Genomic DNA, 25,912 nt, shown 5'->3' with positions numbered 1-25,912 from the left:
TAGTAAGTATTTTTGGGCAACAGAGTCATAGAAAATAAATACATGCACATATAATTATTCATATATGAAATATATTTTAAATGTATTGTTTGATTTAAAAATTAATTTCAACATATGCCATAAACTAAGGAAATATACATTTTGGGCCAATTTTTGTACACTTTTAAAAACCATAGTTTTTATAACATTAATTCTGCTTAAAAAAAATTCTTATTTGCAGTTCAAGCAGTTCAGCTTGGTTTGATTATCAGCTTGTGATCATCTATCTTCCTCTTGATTATATTCCTGATAGTTTCAATTTGGTAAAATCAAAGAAACTTCTAATTTTTAAGTGTGTAAGTCTCTTCTTTTTTTTTTAAACAGAGCTATATATACATATATGTGCAAAACAACAAGTCACAAACACGCATTGAAATAACTCCACCATATCCTGTGCATGGCACGCATGTTATAAATTCTGGTTTATTATACTCAATGGCAAGGTTTTCACAGAGACGAAACCGAGGTTTCTCTTATTCCTGTACGAGGTTGACTCGGCCCAGTCACTCACTGCGCCTTGAACAGATATCTAGTTGTAACAGTAAAGGGATGGGATTTAGCCAACACCACCTTATTATATTAGTTGCATAATGTAGTAGACAGCTAGCAGCATTTATATATTTATACAAGAAGAATACTGGAGAATACGAGGACGAACTAATAGCACCACATAGAAAAAATCACAAGCGCAACTGCTGGTGGATGTTAGAGACGTTAGAGGCGAGTGAACATATCCTTTGGATGAATCTCTATTCACAATTGCACAAAACACAGTAAACAAAAAACACAAAGGGGGAGGGGGAGGAAAAACAATAGTGGGTGGTGCTTCTGTCCACCTGTATAAACACAAAGCAAGTACATGAAAGAAAAAAATAAAATAAAAGCACAACGAAATGTGAAATTTGAAAGGTTTCATGTTTACTTTAAACCCAAATGTTTGTCCAAATCCATGGGCGTGTCCCAATTGCCCAAAAGCGTAGTAATTATTAACTAATGCAAAGTAGTTTTCAAGTATGAAGTACGTAGTATAGATAAAAGTGTCAGAGCTGAGTATAAATATTCACTCAGATATCCACTGCAGAAGTTTTCTATTTTTGATAAGTGTAGTTACAATAGACACTATTATCCCACAATGCAAGGGGAGGAGACACTTATGTCTGGAACAATTATTATTTTTAAAAAATGGCAGTTAAATATGCAAGTCCAGTGGCAACGGCAGCAGCTAGTACATTAATATTCTGTGTACTAACCTGCCAAACCTGCACTTAATAAAATAAAAAAGTTAGTATATACCCTGTAGTATTAGTGTGTAGTATCCAATGGCAATTGGGACCCAGCCCAAGACAGAGTGCGCATTGGGTCTCTGAAACATGATAACAGGAGGTTAGAGCAGTTGAGTATTTATATATATACTTTACATATATATAAAAATGTGAGGTATAATAGCTTATAGACTAAAGCATACATGAAAAGACGCTCTACACATCTGTTAAAAGTTACAGGATGAGGGATAAAGTGGTGTTTCATGCAGAAAGGCCCAGAATACTGGGTGCTCACTCACTGGACAGATCACGGCCGAGTTTTTTTATTACAACAAGAGATTGATTGGCCACAGGCGGCGCCGCCGCGGCGAGAATGGCAGTACAGACAGATCTACATGTTGGTCGACAGTGGAAACCTACAGCCTGTTAACATGCCATCACATTAATGTGTCCAACATTTGAAATATTAGGTTATACAATACAAGTTATGATTTCAAATTTGGTTAACAAATTAAAAACAGACTGGAAATGTCTTTTAAATAAAAAAAAATACATAAAATACTTATAATACTTAATACTGATACTGTAAAAATTGTAATGATGGAGGACGCCTATTAAAAATGTATAGGACATTGGTTTCTAATACTTTTTAATTAAATAAAAAGGTGCTACAATAGGCTCTTTGAGCAATGCCAATAAAGAACCTCTCTATACTAATGCTGATTGTAGAACTGTTTGTAGAATTTTAAAGGTCAGGTGTCATGCCGAATTCGGTCTCCCTCTCAGAATCTGACTCCCTTCGAGTGCAGGTTTAATCCCGCAGCAGAATGAGAGTATAACAGATTTCGCTCACATTCCTTTTTTTCTCTTTATAAATAATAAGGAATAATCTACAGTTACAGTAGATACAGAATCACCAGTACTGTAATCTGCTGTCCTAATACTGCTGAGTGTGAAAGGGTGTCGGATTTCGGCACAACACTTTTTCTTTTTCTTCTTTAATTGTTTAAAGAAGGATGATACCCTGCCTCAATTTTCTGTAATTGGTTTAAAACCCTGAACAAACTAAAAAAAAAAAAAAAAACAGACAAACCGGATCATGGTTCTGGTTCACTGATCCAGACCGAGAGCACCTCTTTTGGTCGAACCAAATTTTGGTTCTTTGGACTGTGGTTCTCGGCATCTCTCACACCTGCTATTTTGGTTTGGATCAAAGTTTGAAGAAGGAAAGTGTGAAAGCACCCTAAGCCTCTTCTATGGCATCACTCCAAGAACCATTTTGTAGAACCCAATATTATATATACAGCTCTGGAAAAAAACATTGTCTGGAAAATATTGTTGTATTATTCTAGAAACTACAGACAACATTTCTCCCAAATTACAAATAAAAATATTCTCATTTAGAGCATTTATTTGCAGAAAATGAGAAATGGCCGAAATAACAAAAAAGATGCAGAGCTTTCAGACCTCAAATAATGCAAAGAAAACAAGTTCATATTCATAAAGTTTTAAGTTTTAATTTGGTGGAATAACCCTGTTTTTATCACAGTTTTTAAGCATCTTGGCTTCTCCTCCACCAGTCTTACACACTGCGTTTGGATAACTTTATGCTGCTTTACTCCTGGTGCAGAAATTCAAGCAGTTCAGTTTGGTTTGATGGCTTGTGATCATCCATCTTCCTCTTGATTATATTCCAGAGGTTTTTAATTTTGTAAAAATTTAAGAAACTCGTCATTTTTAGGTGGTCTCTATTTTTTTTTCCAGAGCTGTAGATATTCTTTTAAGAGTGTTGTCCTTAAAGACTCCTTTTCTGGACATTTTAAGTGTTTTCCCCGCCCTCACACCCCTTTCCCACTCATGAAAGACTAGTAATCAGACTTCACAGGGGGGAAAGAGAAGGGAAAACGCTAAAATATACAGATCATATATTTTAGGATTAGAATTGGGAACCGCAGGGAGTGAAATGAAGAGCAGGCCTCTGGCAGGTCAGTTGCTCTCTTTGGTAGTGACTGTGACGAGCTGTTTGGCGGCCTTGGCGATGTCGTAGGCGCACTGAATGAGCTGCTGGGTGACCAGCTGGGCGTCGGCGGGGCAGGAGTCGGCCGGCGTGGCTCGGTTGCACTCGCCCTGCAGCCGGCTGGCGCTGGAGGTCAGCAGGCGCAGTGACCCGCGCACCATCTCTGAACTCGGCCTCTGAAAGAGGGAGACACAAAGGGGGGTACTGTTTATTACAGCAGAGATTTACCTGTATTATGTGGCTTCACAACTCAATTCTACATGCTCATAATGAACATACAGGTATAAAAGCCATGTAGTTCAAAATGGTTTGATTATTAGCAGCACTATGTAGCATTTTTACCTTAAACAGGGTTCTCGCACCATTTTAAAAGTCAAATTTAATGCTTTTTAAGGCCTTTTTAAGACCCCAATTAAGTAATTAACTTTTTATTTAAATGTACAAAATGTAGTCATCATTTCTTTGGCATTTCTTTCGTTAGCTAACTTGCTGCTAATGTCAGCTAGCTCTCCACTAACCTAAGTTTTCTCTCTGGTAACGTTAGCTAGCTCGCTGCAAATATTACCTAGCTCTCCAGTAACTTCAGCTAGATCACCGCTAATATTAGCTAGCTCTCTGGTAATGTTAGCTACCACTCTGCTAACCTTAGTTCTCTTCACAGTAACGTTAGCTAACGTGCTGCTAATGTTAGTTAGCTCTCCGCTAACCTTAGTTCTCTCTCCGGTAATGTTAGCTAGCTAGCAAATTACACTTTCCCACTGTAGAGGCAGCCCAACATTCTCACAATGTTCTTTAAGCCTTAAGATTTAAACAAATTGGTTCTAGCATTAAGTAATATCTGAAGATAAACTTTGAATTAAAGGATGAAATGGGAAGATATTAATTCTATATTTAGGCTGTATTTTGCTGATTTTGTGTCAGCATTTTAGCCATCGCCTTGATCATTTGGACAAGAGGTGCTATTAGATATAAGATAATGTAATATCATATTAAATAAAAACAATGCAACACTTGTGTGTTACTGGATGAAACCTTACCTTGGGAAAGAGGGTAGCCATTTCAGTCACAGCTTGATGAATTCTTTCTGAACAGGGAACAAAGCTGGCAGAACAGAAAAAAAAAAAGACAATAAAAGTCATCCAGCTGTCAAAACCAAAAAGTCAGCAGTGACACACAGTCACAGTGTCAGAAAAACAGCATTCTCCAACAACTTCAACAACATCCGACTTCAAAAATCTAACTGAAATCTACAGGTTTCTGAAGCACAAGCAGTCATGTGACATCTACCTGCTACTGTACAGAAACACTACATATGATGTTCAAATCACAAAAAAAAAAATATTTTTTTTTATATGAAGAAATTTACATGCTTTCAAAATTTCAACTAATTAAATTATCAGCACAGAGGGTAAACTCTTGAGTTGTGCCTCATATTGTAGCCATATCGTAAAGACAGTGATATTTTTACTTCATTTGTTTTGCTGTTTAGTGTATTTACTTTTAAATTGTATATGTGCAGTTTACATGCATGCACTAAATATGCTGCACTTTAGTTTTGAGGTACATTTATGGTAGATTATGTTATTATATAATTATTTTAGACAAAATCAGAATATAGGTAAATTACTGTTGATGAATAGGCAAATATTTATACATATTTTTTGTTTTCTACTAAATGTGAGTAACTGTTACATTCATACAAACCTACTAAACTAACTGCTAAAGACAATGCAGACTAAGGACATGGATTACTGGACACATTTTGGCTATTAAAATATTTACAGAAATCTGAGGGGTGTACTCACTTACACACTGTAGATATTATGATTAACACTCTAGACTCTATAGGCTTTTCATTATTTTTCACGCTGTTGCTAAGATTAGCCGCAAGCTGCTTTCCCTTTGAATCAGTTCCTCGTGAAACAGCATCTGTCTGATGCAACCCTTTTCTGTTTCTACTGAGATCTCAGCTTCTCAGCTAAGCAAACTACTTCACTACGGGCTGAGTGTACCTGCTGAATTACAACGCTCCCGCCGAGCTTAATGTTCAGGGGTGTGGCATGACGATGGAGAAAAGGCAAAACAAAAGATTAACAAATGCAAACAAGATATGAGTGCACAAAGCAAAGCGCATACACAGGAGGCAGAACTGCGTTAGCGGGAAGCGTTTAGCGGAGCTTAGCTTTAACTGCAGGATATGCAGCAGGCAAATGAGCTCACTATGAGTTCACTATTCAATGGAATACAATGGAAATTATATACATATAATTATTTCTATTTGCATGAAACATACCAATTGTTTGCATAAAAAGACCTGATCAGTCTTAAAAAAAAAACAGTCAGAAGTTATGATTCATCGTTTTGCTTAAAATAAATAAATAAATAATTAAAGACAGGCATTGTGAATGAAAAGTGTGTAATTTGTAAAGACGTGTGGGGAGGAGGTCTACACTCTGTGATGCTGGTAATCAGAGGGTGGTGGGGGTTCTGCTGTGAATGCCAGCTGCGTTCGACACACTACCGATACTCAGCACCGGGACAAAGGGCCACTATCCATGAGACAGAGACTGAGAGCAGAGTACCAGGAGGCAGAGGACTGGGGTTTCAATGCATCCCCAAAAGACAGAACTATAGACATAAGCACATATAGAAGTTTTTTTTCTAGAATTTTATATGTTTTGAGGATTTTCCAATATGTAAAAAAAGCTTTTAAACATGCTCTAATATTTATTGATTTATTATTATTAAAACATTTAGTATTGAACCTTGTATTTCTGTAGCTTTTATTGTGCTAAAACTGTATTTTTATTATTATTAGTATCTCATCTACTTAAATATATGTATTAAACAGCATATCTGTATTAATTTTGAGAAATAACCTTTTATGAGGAGCAGTTTTTATATTTACTTTTTTTTTTTTTTTTTTTTTTTAATGAAACTAAAGCAACTGGTTCCCATCACCACCACAATGGATGGCCAATTCTGACTTAGCTAATTTCTCTAGAAGAAAGCATTTTACTTCAAATTACTCAGAATTTCTTTAACAGTTGAACAGACTGAATTCTAAATATATCTTTAAAAAAACAGAAGGAGGAAATTCCTCTTTAAGCACACAGACATTATACAATTTGAAGATAAAGTAAAACAAATGATACTGGGCAGATACAGTCTGTGACTGGTAGATATTGTGCACAATGCTGAAACGATATATTGTACAAACCTAGCAAGAACTCTAAGAATACCTTTTTAAAGAACCCTCTTCCTGTTTTTAAAGCTGAAACTAAAGCTACATTAAACCCAAATCAAATCTGTTCCCACTGATTTTTTCTGTTGGTTTCCAACTAATTCAGATCAATCTTTGTCCTGGAAATGTACAAAAACAAACACAAGTACATACACACAAACACACCAGTGTAAAGGAAGTGAAAACAAAGGAGGAGAGGAGGAGAAATAACCGGAGAGAATTTGTGTCTGCATGTAACCGAGTGATTTCACTTCCCCTTTTCTCACTCTATAAATACGGGTGACCCTACAAAATGGTGTTGGTGTGATGTGAAATGGAGTTTATTTAACGGAAGAGTACACTTTACGTTTATAAAAACGCTTCTGGCTGCATTACTTAGGTTAAATATGGATACATACATCGAACAAGTTAGTGTATAAGAAGCTTTTAACTTATAAGAAGGCACTAAAGTATCAGTAGATAGTGAGTCATATAAATATATGACATAGTTACATAGTAAATAACTAGTAGATAATAAATTATTTGTAGATATTGAATGATCAGTGCACACAATAACTAGAACTTATGGAATCATTAGTAGACAGTGAATTACTGGTAGATACTGAATAATTAGAGCTTAATTACATTACAATTATTACTAAATACTGAATAATTAATATTTAAGAATCAAACAGTACAAAATCAGTACTTTCTGAATAATTACTTGATACTGAATGATTAATACATACTGAATAAACAGAATTTAAAGAATAGTTACTAGATATTGAATCATTAGTATATATTCACACCTTGTTTAATCACCATCAGAAATCACAGCTAATTAAATTGGACCCTCTGGAGTTTGAAGAGGGCTGTAAGGCTGCCCCAGCATTGGGCTGTGAAGCTAAAAGAGCTTTTTCCCCCTTTTAATACACATAATGGCTATAAATAATTGGACATATATATCTGGAATACGTTGAACAGGTTGTAATAGAGGTTGTTCTCACCTCTCATGTTTGTTTTCCTGCGCTGCCCTCAGCAGCTCCTGGATGTTCTTGGTGATTTGTTCAGTCTTGCTGATGACGTCCTCTGTGGACGGCAGTGTCGGGTCAGGCTCACACTCGTCAGGGTCGCCCAACTCTGGGATTACCCCCTCTCCCGACCAGCCAGCCGTCCTGTGCCCTGGCCTGGTGCAGGAGGCAGGTGAAGAGAACAATGGAACATTAGCACAGAGGCATCAGTATGAGAATTACAACACACCAGAATAATATTAGTAAATACTTTAATTTAATATTGGGCAAATAAAACATTTACAAACACTTGAAAATATTTTTTATGTTTACATCACTTACAATTATACTTTACTATACTATACTGGCTTACAATTACATTCCACACACTCTTAACACACACCGATGAGACACAACAGCCAATCACACACAGCATACTCTTAACCGGAAACCACCGTCCACCTGGAGGACTGTATCGGGCTCTGAGGTGCTGACCCAGATCAGAATGCCAGTCCATATCTGGGCATACAGTCCCACACACATTCACACACCAGAGCAATTTTTAGGGTATCCATTTTTCTGGACAAGTTAGAATATCCAATTTACTTGATCTCCATGGCTTTGGACTATGGGAGAAAACCAGATTTGGCAACTAAACCATGATTTGGCAACTAAATATACTCAATTTACGATTTATTCTTGTCTACATGTCTGTTTTCCAGCCGAAATATCCAAACTTTACAGGTAAATTTCACTCCGCTGAGGTACATTTATGATCAAAATAGCTCTACAGGAATATTAAAAACATTTTAAAAAACATTTTAAATTGCAAGAAAATGAATACTACTTTTTTTTTTAAATACAATGACAAAAAAAGTGGAAAAGAGTTTTTGGTTTTTAGTATTCACCCTTCAACCAATTTCTCTTCTATATTATTTTGTTTGGTTTGTTCAATCAAAGATTTTCCTTTTGGTGCATCCATTGCAAAAACTGACCTAGATGAAAGGTGTAGAAAGGAATTAGTGCCAAATTTAAAACGTTTAAAGAAGATTTGTGCACAATTCTGACACAAATTCAGTGTTTTGTTTTGAAATGTAGATTCTTGAGTATTTTTTTTTCGATGAAGAGATCAATTACAATCAAATGTAACGTAATAGAGGTTTTGTATTTCATTTTTGCATGTATTCTGCATGTTAGTGAGGAAAAGCAATGCATCCTGCGGACTGCATTCCCATTTTTCCACGTTAGCGTTTGCTTTTTAATTTGGCACTAATTCCTCTCCATGGAAAAGAAGCTACAGAAGTCAAAGCAGAACCCGAGGATCCGTACCCAGAGTCGTCCAGCTCTGCGTGGTTGGGCGTGTTATCGTAGTCGCTCTCAGACACGCTGCTCTGGCCCTCCACCCTGGAGCCCTGCAGTGAGAGAGAAGCAGCGGTGAGAACTCGACTCATAAACCCTATCCTCGGCCTGCTTCCCTCACGCAGCCTATCCTATTACACAGAAACTCAACAGGGCTCGCTCAGGAGAGAGACACGGCTGAGACAGAGGCAGCCCAGGCTGCAGCAGAGGGGCATTCCTCATGCTTTAGGTGCAGAATAAAACACATGGGTGTGAAAATAAAGCGAGACATACTGGAAACACGTGCAGGAGCCAGTGCTGGCGGCAATATACTGTACATATATATATATATACACACACGCATCAAGCCAAGCCACATCAAGTAATGGTGAGCACAGCTTTGGTCGCAATGCTGTGTCATCACAAACGCAGCACCTGATTGAGATTAGTATTAGCAGGACAGTAGAAAATAGCCCTGTATCTTCTATTCGGGTCAATATCAATATAACGTGCCTTTTGGGTCCACAGCATAGTGGTTTGAACAATATATTTTAATCAAGATTTACTTGATGGAACACATTATTATACTTAAGTACCTAAAATTTCACTTTTAGTACATTTGATACAGTTTTCTTTGATGCATGTCTGCAGTGTTGCTTGGTTTAAAGTTGAACTATTCTTTTAAGAGGTTAAATAACATTTTTTTTATGAAAGTAAGTTTGCATTAGGTTTTGAAGTTAAATAATATTTTATGGCATTTAAAATCAATTAACCCTTTAGCTATTTTCATAAAAATAAAGCCCTGGTACAAAGAAAAAACACTTACTCTTCACAAACTGGAAACATGTCTGTTTTCTAGCTAAAACACACAAGCTGTACTAGAACTAGAATAGTAACATTAGCTGAGATAACTTAGCATTAGCTTTGTTTGTTAGAATAAAAGTGTTTGCCCCACTCTGTGTAAATTTCACTCATGTGACTTAAGTAGCATTTCTGAGGTACATTTATGATTAAAATAGCTCTACCGAGGTAAATGTATTGTGGTTTGTTGGTAGGTCTGGTGTGATACTAAAAAGGTTTAGTAAAAAAAAACTAAATCTAAATTAAAAAGTCCATGATGCACAATTCAATGTTAGCTAATTTTTGCTAAAATAATTTTACCAATCCTAATCACTACCCACTCTGTTGCATAGTTTGCTATAACAGAGGGGACACATGCCTGACAGAAAATAAAAAGTGAACATAAAAAGTGGCTAAGCTGTAAAATATTATTTTATTGTAATTTTTGTAATTTTCTTTTTTCAATGGAAGTTACAAGGACCAAAATGCACAGTATTCTGATAATGACCCATCACTAACCTACCAAGACTGTTATGAACTGAAATGGTGGTGGGGTGCATGCAGATCTGCAGGAGTGAGGAGAGGGGGAGTGGTGAAGCAGTGAGTGGAGGTGGGCGGGGGGGGGGTAGAGGGAGAGGGGAAGCCAGGCTGTAGAGAAGCCCCCTGTAAGGAGGACAGCCTGTTCAGTGAGCGAGTACTTCACCCTTTGGGTTCGCTCATCCCACGACCAGGACAGGGAGGAGGGGAAGGTGGGGAGGGAGGAGGAGGCGGCCACGGAAGGACCCTTCCCAATCTAGAAAGGGTTCAAATCCAGTTTATGTACAAAGGCAGGGAGAACCTTAAAGGAGCAGCTTGGCAAAAAAAAATATATAAAAAAAATCTCCAAATTAGTGACTTTATAGGTAAAGGCAGAAATATTCATAATTTAAAATGGATTTTTTAGAGAATTTTAGAGCACTTCTATTGGTCTGTTCATCCAGAATGATTTATACTGAGCACAGAGAATCTACAGGGTTTAAACTGTAGACTAAGCTAAAAATTGACAAATATTTAGACACATATTTAGATTACAGCTAATGTGGCTAACAAGTAATGAAAAAGCCCAGTGCTTAAATATTTTAAGCATTTTATATTTTGCACAATTGTATGCCGAATAAGTCACTGGCAAAACAATCAAATAGATGTACAGTTCACAATTTTTATAAATGCATTTTTTTCCCCTCATACAGTATGTTTGCATATACCCCAACATGCCAAAAGTCATCGGACAGTATTGTGACTCACAATCACCAGCTTCCACCTGTCTTTATAAGACTCCCCTTACACGCCCCTTTCTGCTTGCAGGCGCCTTTACGTCCCCCCCCCCCCCCCCCCCCCATCAGTCACAGAAAGCAAGGGTTTGCATACCTTGTTTGACAAAAGGAATATTGGGAATTTACATAGCATTTTTGCCAAGCTATTCCTTTACACAATTAACTCCACACAACAGCAGGGATATGATGATGAAGACTGATGATTAACCAAACCTCAAATGCAAATGATCAAATACTGACCAGAACAGCTTACAGACTGAAAACACACTCAAAGCCAGGTGAGAAGCCACCAATCAGGCGTGGCAAACACCTCCACTGGGCCCTACTTACATTGGGTGGAAGTGGCTGGAGGGTGAGGCCTCCTGGGTCCTGGTGGGAACCGTCCCCTCTGGGATGGTAATGCTTCAAGCCTGAGCCGGTTTCGTACATGGACATGGCCCGGCCTCCACGGGGGGGCACTCGCCGCTGGGGTTCCTGCGGGTGAGCCAGGCTGTTGCCCCCCTGCCACTTCAGACTGGAGTTCTCATTCTGCAGCGAGTTAAGCTGGAGACAAAGCAGATACACAAACAGACATGTACATGTTTTAGTTATGAAGATCAAGCTACAAAGCAGGGCTGCATATCAGAGCACTGCTGGATAAAGTGCAGGGAGTGTGGGAGAGAGCCGTCAGGGAGAGCCACAAACTGCAGGTTAAATTTATTCTACAAATTCTTTCTTTTTATGCTCTACTTGCACAATTATACAAATTAAACTGTTTCCCATCACTGCTCAGACTCAATAATAAAACTTTACTATCAGTTCACAAACTGGCTAATTATCAGCTGAAAACTACGAGCTGTGCAGGGCTAGAATATTACCTTAAGCTAAGCTAACTTAGCATTAAAATTAGAGTATTTGATTGGAAAATGGTTGACTAAGAAGAACTGTGTGCTGTGGTAAATTTACAAACACACAACATGATGCTGAGATAATGAGCTAAATAAATGTCTGATTACAACTGCACTGCTGAAACCAATGTATGATTAGAATAGCTCTACTGAGGTAAATTAATTTAACTTAATTGAAATTAATTAATATTGTGACTAAAATTAGAGGTGGGCGTATACGCAACCAATATATAAACAAATTAATATGAAGTATAGAGATAATCCTATCACAAAACTGTTGATAAAAGGATGTAGTAAAACACTGCGGTTTACTGATGATCTTACTTATTATAGATGGTGTTTATTGTGCTACTCACCCTGCTTTTCTCAAAAAAATAAAAAATAAAAAAAAATAAAAAAAAACAGACATTCAATTTACTTCTTAGTTTACTTTTCTTGGATTATAATTCTTTATAATTTTTTTTTCCATAACCCTAAAAAAAAAAAAAAAAAAAAAATCGAGTCTAGGCTCAAGAGTCAGAAAAGACAGCATCGTTTTGCTTTGCATTTTTTGGCTGATCTTAATCTTAAACCTTTTTTTTAGTTTTGAGTGCACAGTAAACATCCGAGAGGCAACAGAGTGGCCTGGTAACGAGAGCTCGCGTGAAGATACACTATCTGACACCTCATCAGAAACGGGTCCTGACAGAAGCACCCGAGCAGCTTTGGGAACAGGATCTGTGTCAGAGAGGAGCTGCTGAACAGTGCAGATCAGATAACCGCTGTGGCACAGGGGCCGGTGAGCGGTATTCTGAGTTTCCCTGCATGACAGAGCTTGAACAGTAAAGATGATAAGAGTATAGAGGATAAGACTGGAGGACGGTGTGTGTGTGTGTGTGTGTGTGTGTGTGTGTGTGTGTGTGTGTGTGTTGGGTTGTCACCTTGCCCTGCATGAGCCTCAGCTCTTCACTCAGGTGGCAGTTGACCTTCAGCAGCTGCTGGATCTTTGCTTCGGATGCATTTAGTGCAGTCTTCACCTCCATGAACTCCTGCACCGTGATTGGTCCATCGGATAGGTCGGACGACTCTGAGCTCTGGGAGAGAGAGAATGAGAGAGAGAGAGAGAGAGAGAGAGGTTGTGTGTTAGGATAACCATATTCATTTTGCCTGAACTGGAGCAAAAACAGAACACCACAATACACAATACTAGGACATTAATTATAAAGGCAGGGATATAAATGATCACAGGTGTGCTCTGATTAAATATTGGGTCTTGCCACAAGAGGGTGTAATGTGCTTCCCCTCTTCTTATTAAAAATAAATGCACTTAGTAGCTACTTTTGGGTAGTGAAGGCAGACTCCGCCTCTTTTTGAACCGCTGCTGGTGCAGCATTGCCGAGTAGCATCACAGCGCTAACGCTCGGAGGGAAGCGCAGCGTCTTGGTTCTGATACACCAGCTCACAGGCGCAGCCTTGTGCTGATCCACATTTACCCAAGAGTGATGAGGGGAAAGAGCGCCATCTACTGTACCCACCCAGAAAGAGCAAGGCCAGTTGTGCTCTCTCAGGGCTCCGATAGCTGATAGTAAGCTGAATGACCGTGATTCGATCCAGCAATCTCCCGATCATAGTGGCAGTGCCTTAGTCTGCCGGACTCTTCGGCGCCCTAACCATAGAGTCTTTAGTGACAGATTCTTTTCTAGATCTGAAGATCTGACTATGGTCATTTTTGACTATGATTTTGACTTTTTTCTCAAATCAATCTTGCTTAGTAATCTAAACTCAAAATAAGCACAAAAAATGCCACCAAATCATGCTATTCTTGTGTATAAATGTAAGCCAAAAGAATCTGTGATTTTAGCATGATTTAGGCTTATTTTAAGAAACCTTACTAAGAAAAATTGGCAGATACTTTTGGTCAGTATATAAGTATATACGTCTCAATTTACATATATATTTGTCAAGTTTTTTTGCAGTGCTTTAATCCTAATCTTCTAAAAATGTAAGAAAAAAATATATATATACACACACTAATCTTGCTAAAAGCATTGTTAAAACTGGGGCGGTACCTTCGTCCGCTCGTCTTTCCCAGAGGCTGGCTCCCGCTCAGTATCTTCGTCAGATGCGACGCTGTCGTAGTCAGGCTGATCCAGCTCCTGACTCTCGCTCCCATGGCGGCTGCCAATGTCTTTCAGAATCAGCTCCACATTATCTGAGAGAGAGGGACAAATCAATATAGTGTTTATGAGGCACAACGGGGGACTATAAATAAATACAGTACCGGTCAAAAGTTGGGACCACTCTTCTCATTCAATGTTTTTGTTTATTTCTTTATTTAATTTATTTTTTCCATTGTAGAATAATATTAAAGACATGAAAACTATTAAGGGACATATATGGAATTACATGGTAAACAGTATTTAACAAAAAAAAAAAAAAAAGTGTCTGTCCTCCACCTGACACAATCCCCTGATCTAAACCTGATGAACTGAGATGCTGATTTGAGGTGATTTAATTGGGATGAGCTGGAGCTTCACAGCGTAGAAAGAAGAAATGAAAAGCAGCAACTATTGTTGAGCACCTCCAGGAACTCCTTCCTTCAAGACGCTGAGAAAACTATTCCAGGTGATTCTCCCTCATGAAGACACTGAGATTAAAATCTCACCAAGAGTGTGCAGATCTGTCCTTAAAGCTAAATGAGCTACTTAGAAGAATTTAAAGAATCTATAAAACATATTCTGGTTTGTTTAACACTTTTTCTTTACAGAATAATTCTGCACATGTTCCAGGATAGCCCTCCCTACCTTTGACGTTGTCTGGGGAATTCCCTTGCTGACGCCGCTTTGCATCAGTCAAAATGTCGATAACAAGTGTGGCGAACTCGTGTGCGTTGAACCTCGCCAGCTTCTGCCTGCCCTGCATCACAAATGAGCAAAAAATTAAACAAGTTATTCTCCTATATAATACCTTATATCCTATATGATACACAAACCTGATAAGTGACTAAGGGCATTTTCACACCAGCATTATTTGGTTTGGTTAAAATGGACTATGGTTGGTTTGTACCCTTAGTGTGGTTTGACTGAGCAGGTGTGAAAACAGTAATAGCACTCGGCTGCAGACAAAAAAAAAGACTGAGACCTGCTAGTGGAGATCTCTGAAGAACTCTGGAGCAGTTTGCTTGTGGTGAGAACATGATCCAGTCTTGATCTGACCCAGCTATCAAATATACTCCTTTTTTAATTGAGCTAAACTGCAGATAAGGTGCAGTTTATTCTGATATAGTATCCAGAAAACGCTAATTACCACATCTATGAACAAATGCTGTATCTGCTGCTGTTCCATGCTGTTTACACACTGTTCACTGCTCACAGCCAAGCGACTCCATTTACTATATGTACATCCTTTTAAAAAAACACTGTGTTTGAAAGTACAGTGTTTAGCATTCATTAATAAAGCAGCTTCACACTGTACAGATATAAGCGCTGAAACACAACCTTCTCGCTATATCTTTATATCTTTCTTGCTCGCACGCCAGTAAGCTCTAACCAATCAGAGGAGAGAATGCACTTGCGTAGTTTATTGATGTGCATTTTGTCACATTTAGGTTTATGCCTGTGTGAAACCAAACCAAAACAAACCGAACCAAAAAGAGGGAGGAACGCTCCCAGTAAACAAACTCATCAAATAATTCAGACCAGAGAAATTAACTACAGGTGTGAAAACGCCCCTAAAAATCTATTTCTATCTCTTTACACAGGCTAAAGAGCCTGTACAGGAGGAAGTGCTGCTGGCTTACCTGGTTTCGGGTGGAGGAGTACTCAGGGTTAACAGGCAGAAAAGGAACCACAGTGGTTTCAGTCACCAGAGTGCTGTGGTTTTGAGTAGCGAGCCAAACTGCAACCACAAAGTTGATGGTGAAACAAACATCACAATTTCTGAGGAGTACGTGTCTACAGACGCAAGCTCTCTCTGTTTATGACTGTCATCACAATCTACGATTATAACGATCCAGTCACGACAGTAAACTGGATAGCTCAGGGTTGAACTAACCTGCATCGGTCTCTCTGCGGTCGACTTCATCGTAAACATCCATGGCCAGCTCCTCAAACTGATGATTGCTGAGCTGGAATCAAGAGCATGCTGTTGTGTTTGCCATCAACTACAATGTGCTACAGCTTAATGAGCCTCATTAAGGCAATCAAAGATAATAACAGGAATGAATGACAGACTGAAGCCTAGAATGTGTCAGAAATAAAGATAAACAACCTCTCATTAAAAATAATATAAATAAATAAATAAATAAATAAATAAATAAATAAATAAATAAATGCAGCTTACCGACTGGAGCTTCTTCTTCGCAGCTTTAGCCAGCTCTGACAAATCCAGACTGCTGTATTAAACAGAGATTTCAAAATCTGACTGTATTCATCTTGCCATTGTTGAAAGATTTCTAATTTTACACATTTTCACCCAATTTCTAGGGTAAAATACAGAAATCTAATTTTTATAAACTCCTATCACTAGTATGTCATGTTTTGGATCATTCAGATCATTTTTTGTATCTGAATTTTATATTAACAATATAATAACAAGCTAGAATCTCAAGTCAATCTCGTGCCTGAAAATACACTGGAGTATTTTTCATGCCAAATTATCTTGCACATTTATTTATGCAACACAAAAAAAAAAAAGTTTTTTAATTTGTATGTATTATATGGCACTTTTATATAAAAGTAAAAAAAAAAGAAAGAGAGCACTTAAAAATGATGAGTTTCTTTGATTTTACCAAATTGAAAACCTCTGGAATATAATTAAGAGGAAGATGGATGATCACAAGCTGATCATCAAACCAAACTGAACTGCTTGAATTTTTGCACCAGGAGTAAAGCAGCATAAAGTTATCCAAAAGCAGTGTGTAAGACTGGTGGAGGAGAGAACATGATGCCAAGATGCATGAAAAAAACTGTGATTAAAAACCAGGGTTATTCCACCAAACACTGATTTCTGAACTCTTAAAACTTAAAACTTTATGAATATGAACTTGTTTTCTTTGCATTGTTTGAGGTTTGAAAGCTCTGCATCTTTTTTTTTATTTCAGTCATTTCTCCTTTTCTGCAAATAAATGCTCTAAACTGGGACAACACAGAACCACACAACCACAAAACACACCATCCTTTTTATACTTACACATTTCTTATCCATTTAATGAGAGAAAGGAAACGAGAAAAAAAAATCTCAGTTACATTGTGTACATGTTTTTTGTATTATTTTACTAAATATAACCAGTGTTTTAAAATCAGTCTGAATCTTACCTGTCTGCTATCTGAGGAATTATAAAGTGCTGCCCGTTCTTGTGATCTGAAACATATTAAACAAATTATGTCAGTTTATTTACAGAAGAAAAATCCAAATAGTTCTTTTTTTTATATATATTTCTTTAACCCCTCAGTATTCTAAAACAGAACCCCTCTGTGTTATTTCTTTACTGTCCAGAGCAGTGGAGACTGCACTGTTCATTATATTCCTCACAGTGCTCGCCCTCCCACACCCTTTAACACGCTCTGAAATTGTGATTTTTCAGATGGTGCAGTGCGACTGAACCAGTGACGAATGTGAGGCTGAAACTAACACAGGAAATGACACGCCTGGACTGAGCTGCCAGCGAGGAGCACGACCGACCAAATTAATTATAGGTCTTTTCTGCTTTCACAAAACTGATAAGACTCATTAAAAAAAAAAAAACAGGTGATGAGACACAACATATATGACGGTAGATACCTGGCCTTCTTCCACACAGGTAGAACGCTAGTCTGTCTGTCAGTTCATACTGGATCTCCACCAGCCTGTCTGCCAGATCCTGGTGCCCTGCTTGCCTGTGTAGAAAGTAAAGAAAAAAAAAAAATAATATTCAGTTTACAACTTGAATAAATAGCATTATTTTTAGTGGCTTACAAAATTACAGTGGCATATATTTGTCGTTATTGAAAAGTGTTAAACAAACCAAAATACATTAACTTGCAGTTTCTGAGGCTGGTAACTCTGATGAACTTATCCTGTCCAACAGAAGGAACTTTGTTACCCCTTTCTTTCCTGGGGTGAACCTGATGAGAGCCAGTTTCATCATAATGCTTGATAACTGCACTTGAGGAAACTTTCTCGAAATTCTTCTTTTCAAATTGACCACCTCTTGCTTCTCATAACCTGGATTAGAACATTACTCAAATAGAACCATTCACTGTATACCTGTAACTCTACCTCTTCACTACTTTACAACTGACGCTCTTAAACACAAACTACCTTCCACTACCAGAGCAGGAGTCACTCGCTAGCTTTAATAAATTCCAGAAGACTAGAGCTCTTCAAAGAGCACCTACACTCCTAACACCCCTAAGAAACTAACTGCTCCTAACCTAATTGCCTTCTCCCCCTCTTTTCCTCCTCTATCCCACTATTACTCTTTTAGCCTCCTTCAGGCCCTGTCTAAAAATATTTTTGCCTTCAACTTCTATGTCCTCTACTGCTAATGTACATCATTATTTGTAAATTGCTTTGAATTAAATCCTCCCCTAACTGTAATGTAATGCAATAGTGTAGTCCAAGATTAGGCGTAATCCCTGTCTGAGTGTCTGCCCTAAAAATATACAGTATACACATATAATGAACCAAGCTGCTAGTTTAGCTGCTTAGCTAAGTGGTGCTTGATTACTCTGCCACACAGTCTAGCCACATGTACTTTCTCACAGACTTTTTGTTTAAATTTGTTTTATGATTAAACACTTTTGCTAATTTTCAAAAGCAAAAAATAACTCTTAAAGATGGTTACATGGTTACATGATTAATAACACATAATAATAACTTTATGAAAATTGGCCATGTTTCAAGTTCCAGTTACCTTGCATAATCAATAGGTGTATTTCCACTGCTGTCTGGAGCACCAGGGTCTGCCCCGTACACCGTTAGGAGCTCCGCCTGGAGCTGCTGACCAGCTTTAGCCGCCACATGTAACGGGGTGTTCCCTTTCTCCTATAAACATAAAAAATATTTTTTAATAATTTACAATCAAATACTTACACTCATCTACAAAGAAATGACTGATTGCTCATGGCCTATTTCAAATAGGTCATGAATACATAATGAATACGTGTGTATATAATAGGTCTACATGACATTGTAAAAAAAAATGACACTTAGAATATTTTGTTGTTCTGCAATATATATTGTAATGTAATGTATCATGCCACCTTTGTTCAGGCAACTGTGAAACTCTTATATTTATATAGATGTATTACACACAGAGTGATCTATTTAAAGTCTTTATTTCTTAATTGTTGATAATTATGGCTTACAGACAATGAAAACTCAAAAATCTGTATCTCAGAAAATTTAGAATATTATATAAGTCCAATTGGTACTTTTGGCAGTGTGGGCAGTGTTACAAGTCCTGCTGAAAAATGAAAGATTTTTATAAAAGTCATTTTACTGGTCCATTCTTCAAAATTTACATTAAATCAAAATGTGAAAAATGGAGACAATTGGAGATACAAGGTTTTTGCCTGACAGCAACAGCAGGCATATTCAAAGCAAATCTGGGTCGATCACTAGACAATATAAAACGCCCTTTGATAACCTCCTACATTTCTAAAACTTACTGGATGGAAAAAGTTAGCCTGCGCTCCGAGCGACAGCAGCCTCAGACACGTCTCCAGATTACCCGTCCGCACACTTGAATGCAGTTGCTGAAAACAGTCAATTAATTTAAGTTTGATTAAATTCTACACAATTTATAGCCACTCATACTAGAAAGTCATCATAAATCGTAACAGATTACAGTATGTGTGATACGCTTCTTACCTTACTCAGGTCCTTCGCAGTCACGCTGTCGTCCTCACGACATGGCATCCGATGAACAAAAGCCAGCATCTGATATTTGGCCTTTATAAACTCTGTTTTGTTGGGACTAAATAAAGAGATTCTGAGTTAATATGCAGGCAGAATAAACATTAACATAAGATCTTACACAGCCAGTCAGAGGTCAACAAGCTCCATTATAAACTAAATAGGGCTGCAGAATAGTGGAAAAAAGATGATGTTGCTATAGTTTTACTTTCTGTGATAGTGTTCTTGCAATATTAACAAATGCAATCATTTATAGAGAGCCGGCAAAATGAAAAACGTTGGCTAAATGTTTTATTTTGTTCAGTTTTGGACAAAGTTTTCCATTTTGGTGCATCTCTGCAAAAATTATTGCATTTAATGTATAAATAAAACAATAGGTCTTCACTTATTTTGCCTTACAAAGAAAGAGCAATCATAAAAAAACATTTCAAAAACATTTACTGATGATATCCTCATTATGCTTAAAACAAGCACAGTCAATATGAAAATATAGCTGATTACGATAAAATATCGCCCACTTTTAAATGCATACATAATTATTTTCTTTATATTTCAGACACCGCCAAAGACCAAACATCATGATATTTTTAAAGCACTATGTGTTTCCTATTTTTAAATTAAATAAACAACAAAAAATTGGCAGATATAATCTGAATCTGGTAGATGTCATAGAATCCATAGCTCCATTAAACAGCAAAAACAGTACTAAAAAACTGAATTGGACATTGTACATTCTGCAGTGTGAATACTGAGCATGTGAACATTATGTGAACATTATAGTGGTTCCCAGCCGTGTTCCTGTAGGACCCGCTGTCCTGTCCTGCACATTTTGAGTGATTTCCTGCTCCAGCACACCACCTTCAGATCAGGAAGGGCTGCTTCATTAGCTGATTAGCTGGATCAGACGTGTTGGGAGCAGAGTAATCACTAAAATGTGCAGGGCAGGGGGGGTTTCCAGGAACAAGGCTGGGAACCACTGCTGTAATACAGATTCATACATTAGAAGTGATCACTCACTGCACTCGGTCCTGGGGGTTCGCTTTACGTTTTCCGCTCATGATGGACGAGGGGTCGAGAAGACTGTGCTCCCAGATTGAATTCGCTCCATTACTGTACAACGTCTGAACCATCTGTGAACACAGAGACAGCACAGTTACACACATTAGTTAACACATTATATATATTAGGGCTGTAAGACAATATTGATAAATCGAAGTTAAGTCAGGGCAAGACAATTTTATTTATATAGCACCTTATTTATAGTGCTTAACAAATTAGAAAATACAAAGAAAGTCACATAAGCATGTAAGAAAATAACAATAAAAATGGAAACAAATAAAATAAGAATAAAGCATAATTCAAACATGATTAAAACAATATATTTAAAAAAAGGACAATTAAATAATAATTTAATTTTATTATTTAATTAATTTGAATAAAAGGGCTGTTACAGCTAGAAAAAGGCATTTCTAACAGAATTTATTTTAATAAAATTGTAATATAAGAAAAAAATCCTAAAAACAATATTAAATATATTAAGCAATATATATGAAATGTGGTTTATTTTCAAAAACAACGTAATGATTTGAATTAATAGTTTAGATGCAAAAACTTTAGTTTATCTATTGTTCTTCTCTTAAAACAAGTAAAAAAAAAATCTGAGTGCCAGTTGTCATGTCCTTTAAGAGGTACGTGACCTCTGACTTTGGCATGTTTGTATCTTAACAGCGCAAAACCAAAAAGATATAAAAAGATACAACCAAACCTCTTATTTTAGCTGATATACTTCAGATAGTTCCAATATTTGGATTATTTAATTGATATTGATTTCAACCCGAACCAGGACCCTAAGCATTGGAATCAAATGATTTTGGGGGTATTAGCGCTCAGTTTTGGTCTGTGAAGGACACAAAAAATATATATATATTTTTTTTGGTACGTTACCTCCGCTTTACAAGTTAGCATGCTAGGTTGCTAAGCGAGCCTTGGCATTTCTGATGACAGCAATTGTTGAATCATTACTGTGAGACACCACACATTTCCTGGTCCTGATTTAGCAACACAGCAGGAACAGGAAAAATAAGCTTTAACTGGACTAACAGTACAGCACGGCATAAGTAATCGTGGTGCTTTGCCCGGTCATGTTAGTAGTTAGGATTGTGTGTCTTCCTGTGGGGGTAGTCGAGCGTTTGAGTAGTTTAAACATAGATAGCCTAACTTTAAGATGTGCACTTTAAGTAAAGTTGAGTGAGGAGTTTCTTTTTTAAAACTGCTTTACGAATCATTGTACAAAGCAAATATTTTTATATTTATAAAAGTGTAGAAAAGGAAAAGGTAAAATGTGCCATCATGTCACCTTAACAAACACAGCTTTCTCTGTTTTATCAATTAAAATCTCTAAAACAACACCAGCTATCATTTTAAACAAGCCACATTATACAGGAACACACTGCAGTGACACGTCAGACACAATAGCCCCCGACTTTATTCTATTTTAATCTGAGGAACTGAAGCAAAATACCTCATTTCCTCAGAGCTGCCTTACGAAGAGAGCAGCACTAAAGCTGAACCTAAAAACAGCAACAGCAGAAACGCCTGATCTTCACCTGTAACTGGGATGGGGGCCACGCCGTGTGGGTCAGATGGCGGACTTGAGAACTGTGGCGGCCCAGGCCCCTGTGGATGCTGCAGCATTCATCACAGATCAGAACTCCCCTGTTGATCGAGGCCCAACGAGGCTCTGTGGAAGACAGTACTGAAAAATGAGAAATTCAAAACCTAAACATATACTGCTGCTGCTGTCATGCAAAACCATGTATTTACTTGTACTCTTCAGACTATACCCTCATTTATTAATTTCTTTATTTCTATCAAGGATATTCTTATTACTTCGCAAGTAGCAAAGATTGGGGTATAAGCATATTTCTCCATTATGAAACCGGAAGAATATATTTGAGATGCCTAATTATATAATTTCTAGTTCTCCTATTTAACATCTAGACCTTTAATTGAACTTGCAAAGTTGTTGAACACAAACTTTTATATATGTTTTTAATGTTGTGAAATTTTAACGTAATATAAATCAGACACTTGTTCTCAACACTGGGTCCATCTATACTGATGAATGGACAAATAGAAATGCTCTTTTGCAAAGTTTCTTTCTATGTTTTTTTTTTTGTGCAACAGTGACAATATATTTGTATGCTAATACAATACAGACCACTGCTAATTTACAATACAGAGTATTCTTTGTCTGATTATAAAAGGGTCTGTAAACATACATTATACCACAGTTTTACAAAACACAATATAGATTATGATATTTTGACACAGATAAAATGCCTTAGTAAAGCCAGATTTAAAAACAATTAATATCCACAACATGCTTTTAAAATTGTAGTCTTTTGTTTATAACAATACAGATAAAATTCCCACATGCTGCTCACCTTAACCATCAACCAAAGTCCAACAAGTGGCAGAGACTCTACAATAATGACATAAAAACTCTGAATGACCTACTAGCCCATTACTAGCCTGGCAATTCCTGTAAAATAGTAATAAATAGCTTGTTTTTTTCTTTGCCTATTCAAGTTACCACATATTTAAAATATTTATTTAAAGTTCATTATAAATAAGGCACAATACAAGGCAGGCTAGCTCAGGCTAAAGCAGTTTAGTCAAAAAACAAAATAATCATTAGTTGCAGGTCTATTAATATAAAGATATTCTGACTTGATGTTTTCGACTAATCACATGTTACTAATAAAACTACTAATAAAACTGCATTACATTTATCTTGAAATATATTTTTTACCAGTAAAATCTGAGTTAGGACTTGTAACAGCTTGCCATAAAACACACATTACACACATTGTACTCAGATGCATCTGCTGACTCTTGACAGAACTGTTCCTTGTGTTGACTTTGTCAACACTGTAAATCATAAAAGACATTCCAGGAGCCTACAACACCTAGTTTTAACTGCTCCACACACTAAAATCACACAAATGTAGTCATACATAGCCTTTTGTTGACTTTATTCTCTGCACTGCGCTCTGTGAGCAATGGTATTGGGATGCTTTACTGAAACCAAGGATATGAAAAATAGTATATCCTGAGTAACTGTCACTACTGTCGAGATTCTGGATTTTTCAGAGTGTATAAATAAAAACTGCTGATATTATTGCATGCCATACCATACAATATGGCACACCCCTAGTAGATCAATTGTTTCTACTAGTACAACACTAAATTAAATTTGAGGACTTGATGATCACAAGCCATCAAACTAAGCTGGACTGTTTGAATTTCTGCACCAGGAGTAACGGCATAAAGTTATCCAAAAGCAGTGTGTAAGACTGGTGGAGGAGAACATGATGCCAAGATGCATGAAAAAAAAACTGTGATTTACAACCAGGGTTATTCCACCAAATATTGATTTCTGAACTCATAAAAAACTCTTTATGAATATAAACTTGTTTTCTTTGTATTATTTAAGGTCTGAAAGCTAATTTTCTGCTAATAAATGCTCTAAATTACAATATTTTTATTTGGAATCTGGAAGAAATGTTGTCTGGAGTTTATAGAATAAAACAAAAATGTTCATTTTACTCAAACATAAACCTGTAAACTGAAATGATCAAATTTTTTTATCCAGAGCTGTAGTTAAAAAAGTCATTAAGGAAATAATGGGAATCCCCTCTTTAATAAAGGAGCAGTATCTATCAGTCCCTGTTTAATTCTTGGAGACAAAGGCAAGGATTTAGTTATATGTTCTATCTTGTGATCTTGTAAAATGGATTGTGACCGATTTTGGAAGATATCTAGAGCCACACATGCGTTGTAATTGAACCTTAGGGATAAATACAAATAAATTAAATGCAAGAAAAATATAGTTAGCTAGTTAGCTTAGCTAGGTTAATGGGCCCTTTAAATGCTGTGTTTTGGTAGATTAATTCCAGCTAGATAACCTTAGCTAAAGCTGTGATTTGACGCTCCACTGGGATTTTGTGTGGGATTTAACCTTAAAAATAAGGAAAGCGAGACTTTTAGCTAGCTAAACTAAACCTTAGCTTTAAATAATAATTATTATATATGTGTAAATGCTGTTATTTTCATTTTATTTAGCTTAGCTTAGCTATATTTATTTTTGCTGCCACTTGTGTGCATCCGCAGACACACAGAGCTAGGCTAGCTTAAGGTTTAGCCAGTTAGCTTAGCTTAGTTACACTTCACAAGCTGCTAAAAAGAAGGCCAGCTAAAAGCTAATAAAAAAACATTAGGCTGTTTTAAAACCATATTCACTAAATGAAAAACGTTTAAATGAGCTGAAGTGCCACTGGGGCTGAAAGGCTAGCGCTAGGTTAGGCTAGCTAGCGGAGCTAACGGGTGATTAAGCTATAGCTGAGCTTTAACGCTAGCTAACCCAGCGGTAAGTGCTGAGCGCAGGCGGCAGCTAACGGTCTCTTACCGGGGGCGCTGCAGTCAGCGCAGATCTCCCTGTTGCGAGGCCTCATTGACATCCTTTACTGTAAATAATCCTCGGAAAAGCTCTTTTCTTTCACATTCATCAGCCGGAATTCATGAGAAGCAGCCTGACAGGAGCGGCGCGGACCGGAGCAGTAAGTTACTGAGAACAATCTCGACCTTGTTGAGCCTTTTTTCCCCCAACTTCCTCAATGGGGAGGGGACCCAGCTGCAATATTTTATTTCCCACCCGTTTTCAAACAAGCCCCGCCTCCTATGCTGGGGTAGCCAACCAGGGTGCGACTATTCAAATCACAGTCCCGCTCTGCGCTGGCTAAGCTTAGACAGTAGGCGGGGTTTTTCTGAATACGGGTAGGATAAATATTAATACTGTGGGCGGAGGAACTGACGAACAAATACAGCTCTGGAAAAAATGAAGATACCACTTCAGTTTCTGAATCAGTTTCTCTGATTTTGCTATTTCAGACAATATTTCTCCCAAATTCCAAATAAAAGTATTGTCATGTACAGCATTTATTGTGAAATAACACAAAAAAATATGTAGAGCTTTCAGAACTCAAATAACGCAGAAAAAAACAAGTTAATATTCATAAAAAGTTTTAAGAGTTTAGTCAAATA

At 37.2% G+C, this 25,912-nt stretch overlaps 1 protein-coding gene across 2 annotated transcripts; it reads right to left on the bottom strand.

The window, feature by feature from the left end:
- Positions 1 to 444: 444 nt before the first annotated feature.
- git2b (G protein-coupled receptor kinase interacting ArfGAP 2b) lies at positions 445 to 25,515 on the bottom strand. Of its 2 annotated transcripts, XM_022680887.2 has the most exons (20): positions 25,278 to 25,515; positions 22,414 to 22,547; positions 20,825 to 20,937; positions 19,763 to 19,868; positions 19,561 to 19,647; positions 18,804 to 18,934; positions 17,690 to 17,784; positions 17,224 to 17,269; positions 16,250 to 16,301; positions 15,962 to 16,034; positions 15,708 to 15,805; positions 14,713 to 14,824; positions 13,978 to 14,120; positions 12,850 to 13,002; positions 11,373 to 11,585; positions 10,433 to 10,522; positions 8,881 to 8,963; positions 7,549 to 7,728; positions 4,356 to 4,419; positions 445 to 3,494 (listed from the first exon to the last, which is right to left on the bottom strand). In XM_022680887.2, exons 1-20 carry the CDS (start codon positions 25,327 to 25,329, stop codon positions 3,288 to 3,290), a joined length of 2,232 nt encoding a protein of 743 aa, XP_022536608.2. In that variant the 5' UTR covers positions 25,330 to 25,515; the 3' UTR covers positions 445 to 3,287. The 2 variants fall into 2 exon arrangements, with proteins under 2 accessions (XP_022536608.2, XP_049325060.1); XM_049469103.1 differs by lacking the exon at positions 10,433 to 10,522 and having other exon boundaries at positions 25,278 to 25,514.
- Positions 25,516 to 25,912: the final 397 nt, after the last annotated feature.

This window comes from Astyanax mexicanus, chromosome 20, assembly GCF_023375975.1.
Source record: "Astyanax mexicanus isolate ESR-SI-001 chromosome 20, AstMex3_surface, whole genome shotgun sequence".
Taxonomy (NCBI): Eukaryota; Metazoa; Chordata; class Actinopteri; order Characiformes; family Acestrorhamphidae; genus Astyanax; species Astyanax mexicanus.
Note: the sequence above shows the minus strand (reverse complement) of the source record. Positions and strands in the feature narration are given on the sequence as shown.

What these genes read in the sequence shown, in the direction of transcription:
- git2b (XM_022680887.2), bottom strand. Translation starts at nt 25,329, where the DNA reads ATGTCAATGAGGCCTCGCAACAGGGAGATCTGCGCTGACTGCAGCGCC. An exon ending in GGCCCCCATCCCAGTTACAG is followed by an intron (nt 20,938 to 22,413) that starts GTGAAGATCAGG and finishes CTGTGTTCACAG; the next exon opens with ATGGTTCAGACGTTGTACAG. An exon ending in ACTCCTCCACCCGAAACCAG is followed by an intron (nt 14,825 to 15,707) that starts GTAAGCCAGCAG and finishes TTTGTGATGCAG; the next exon opens with GGCAGGCAGAAGCTGGCGAG.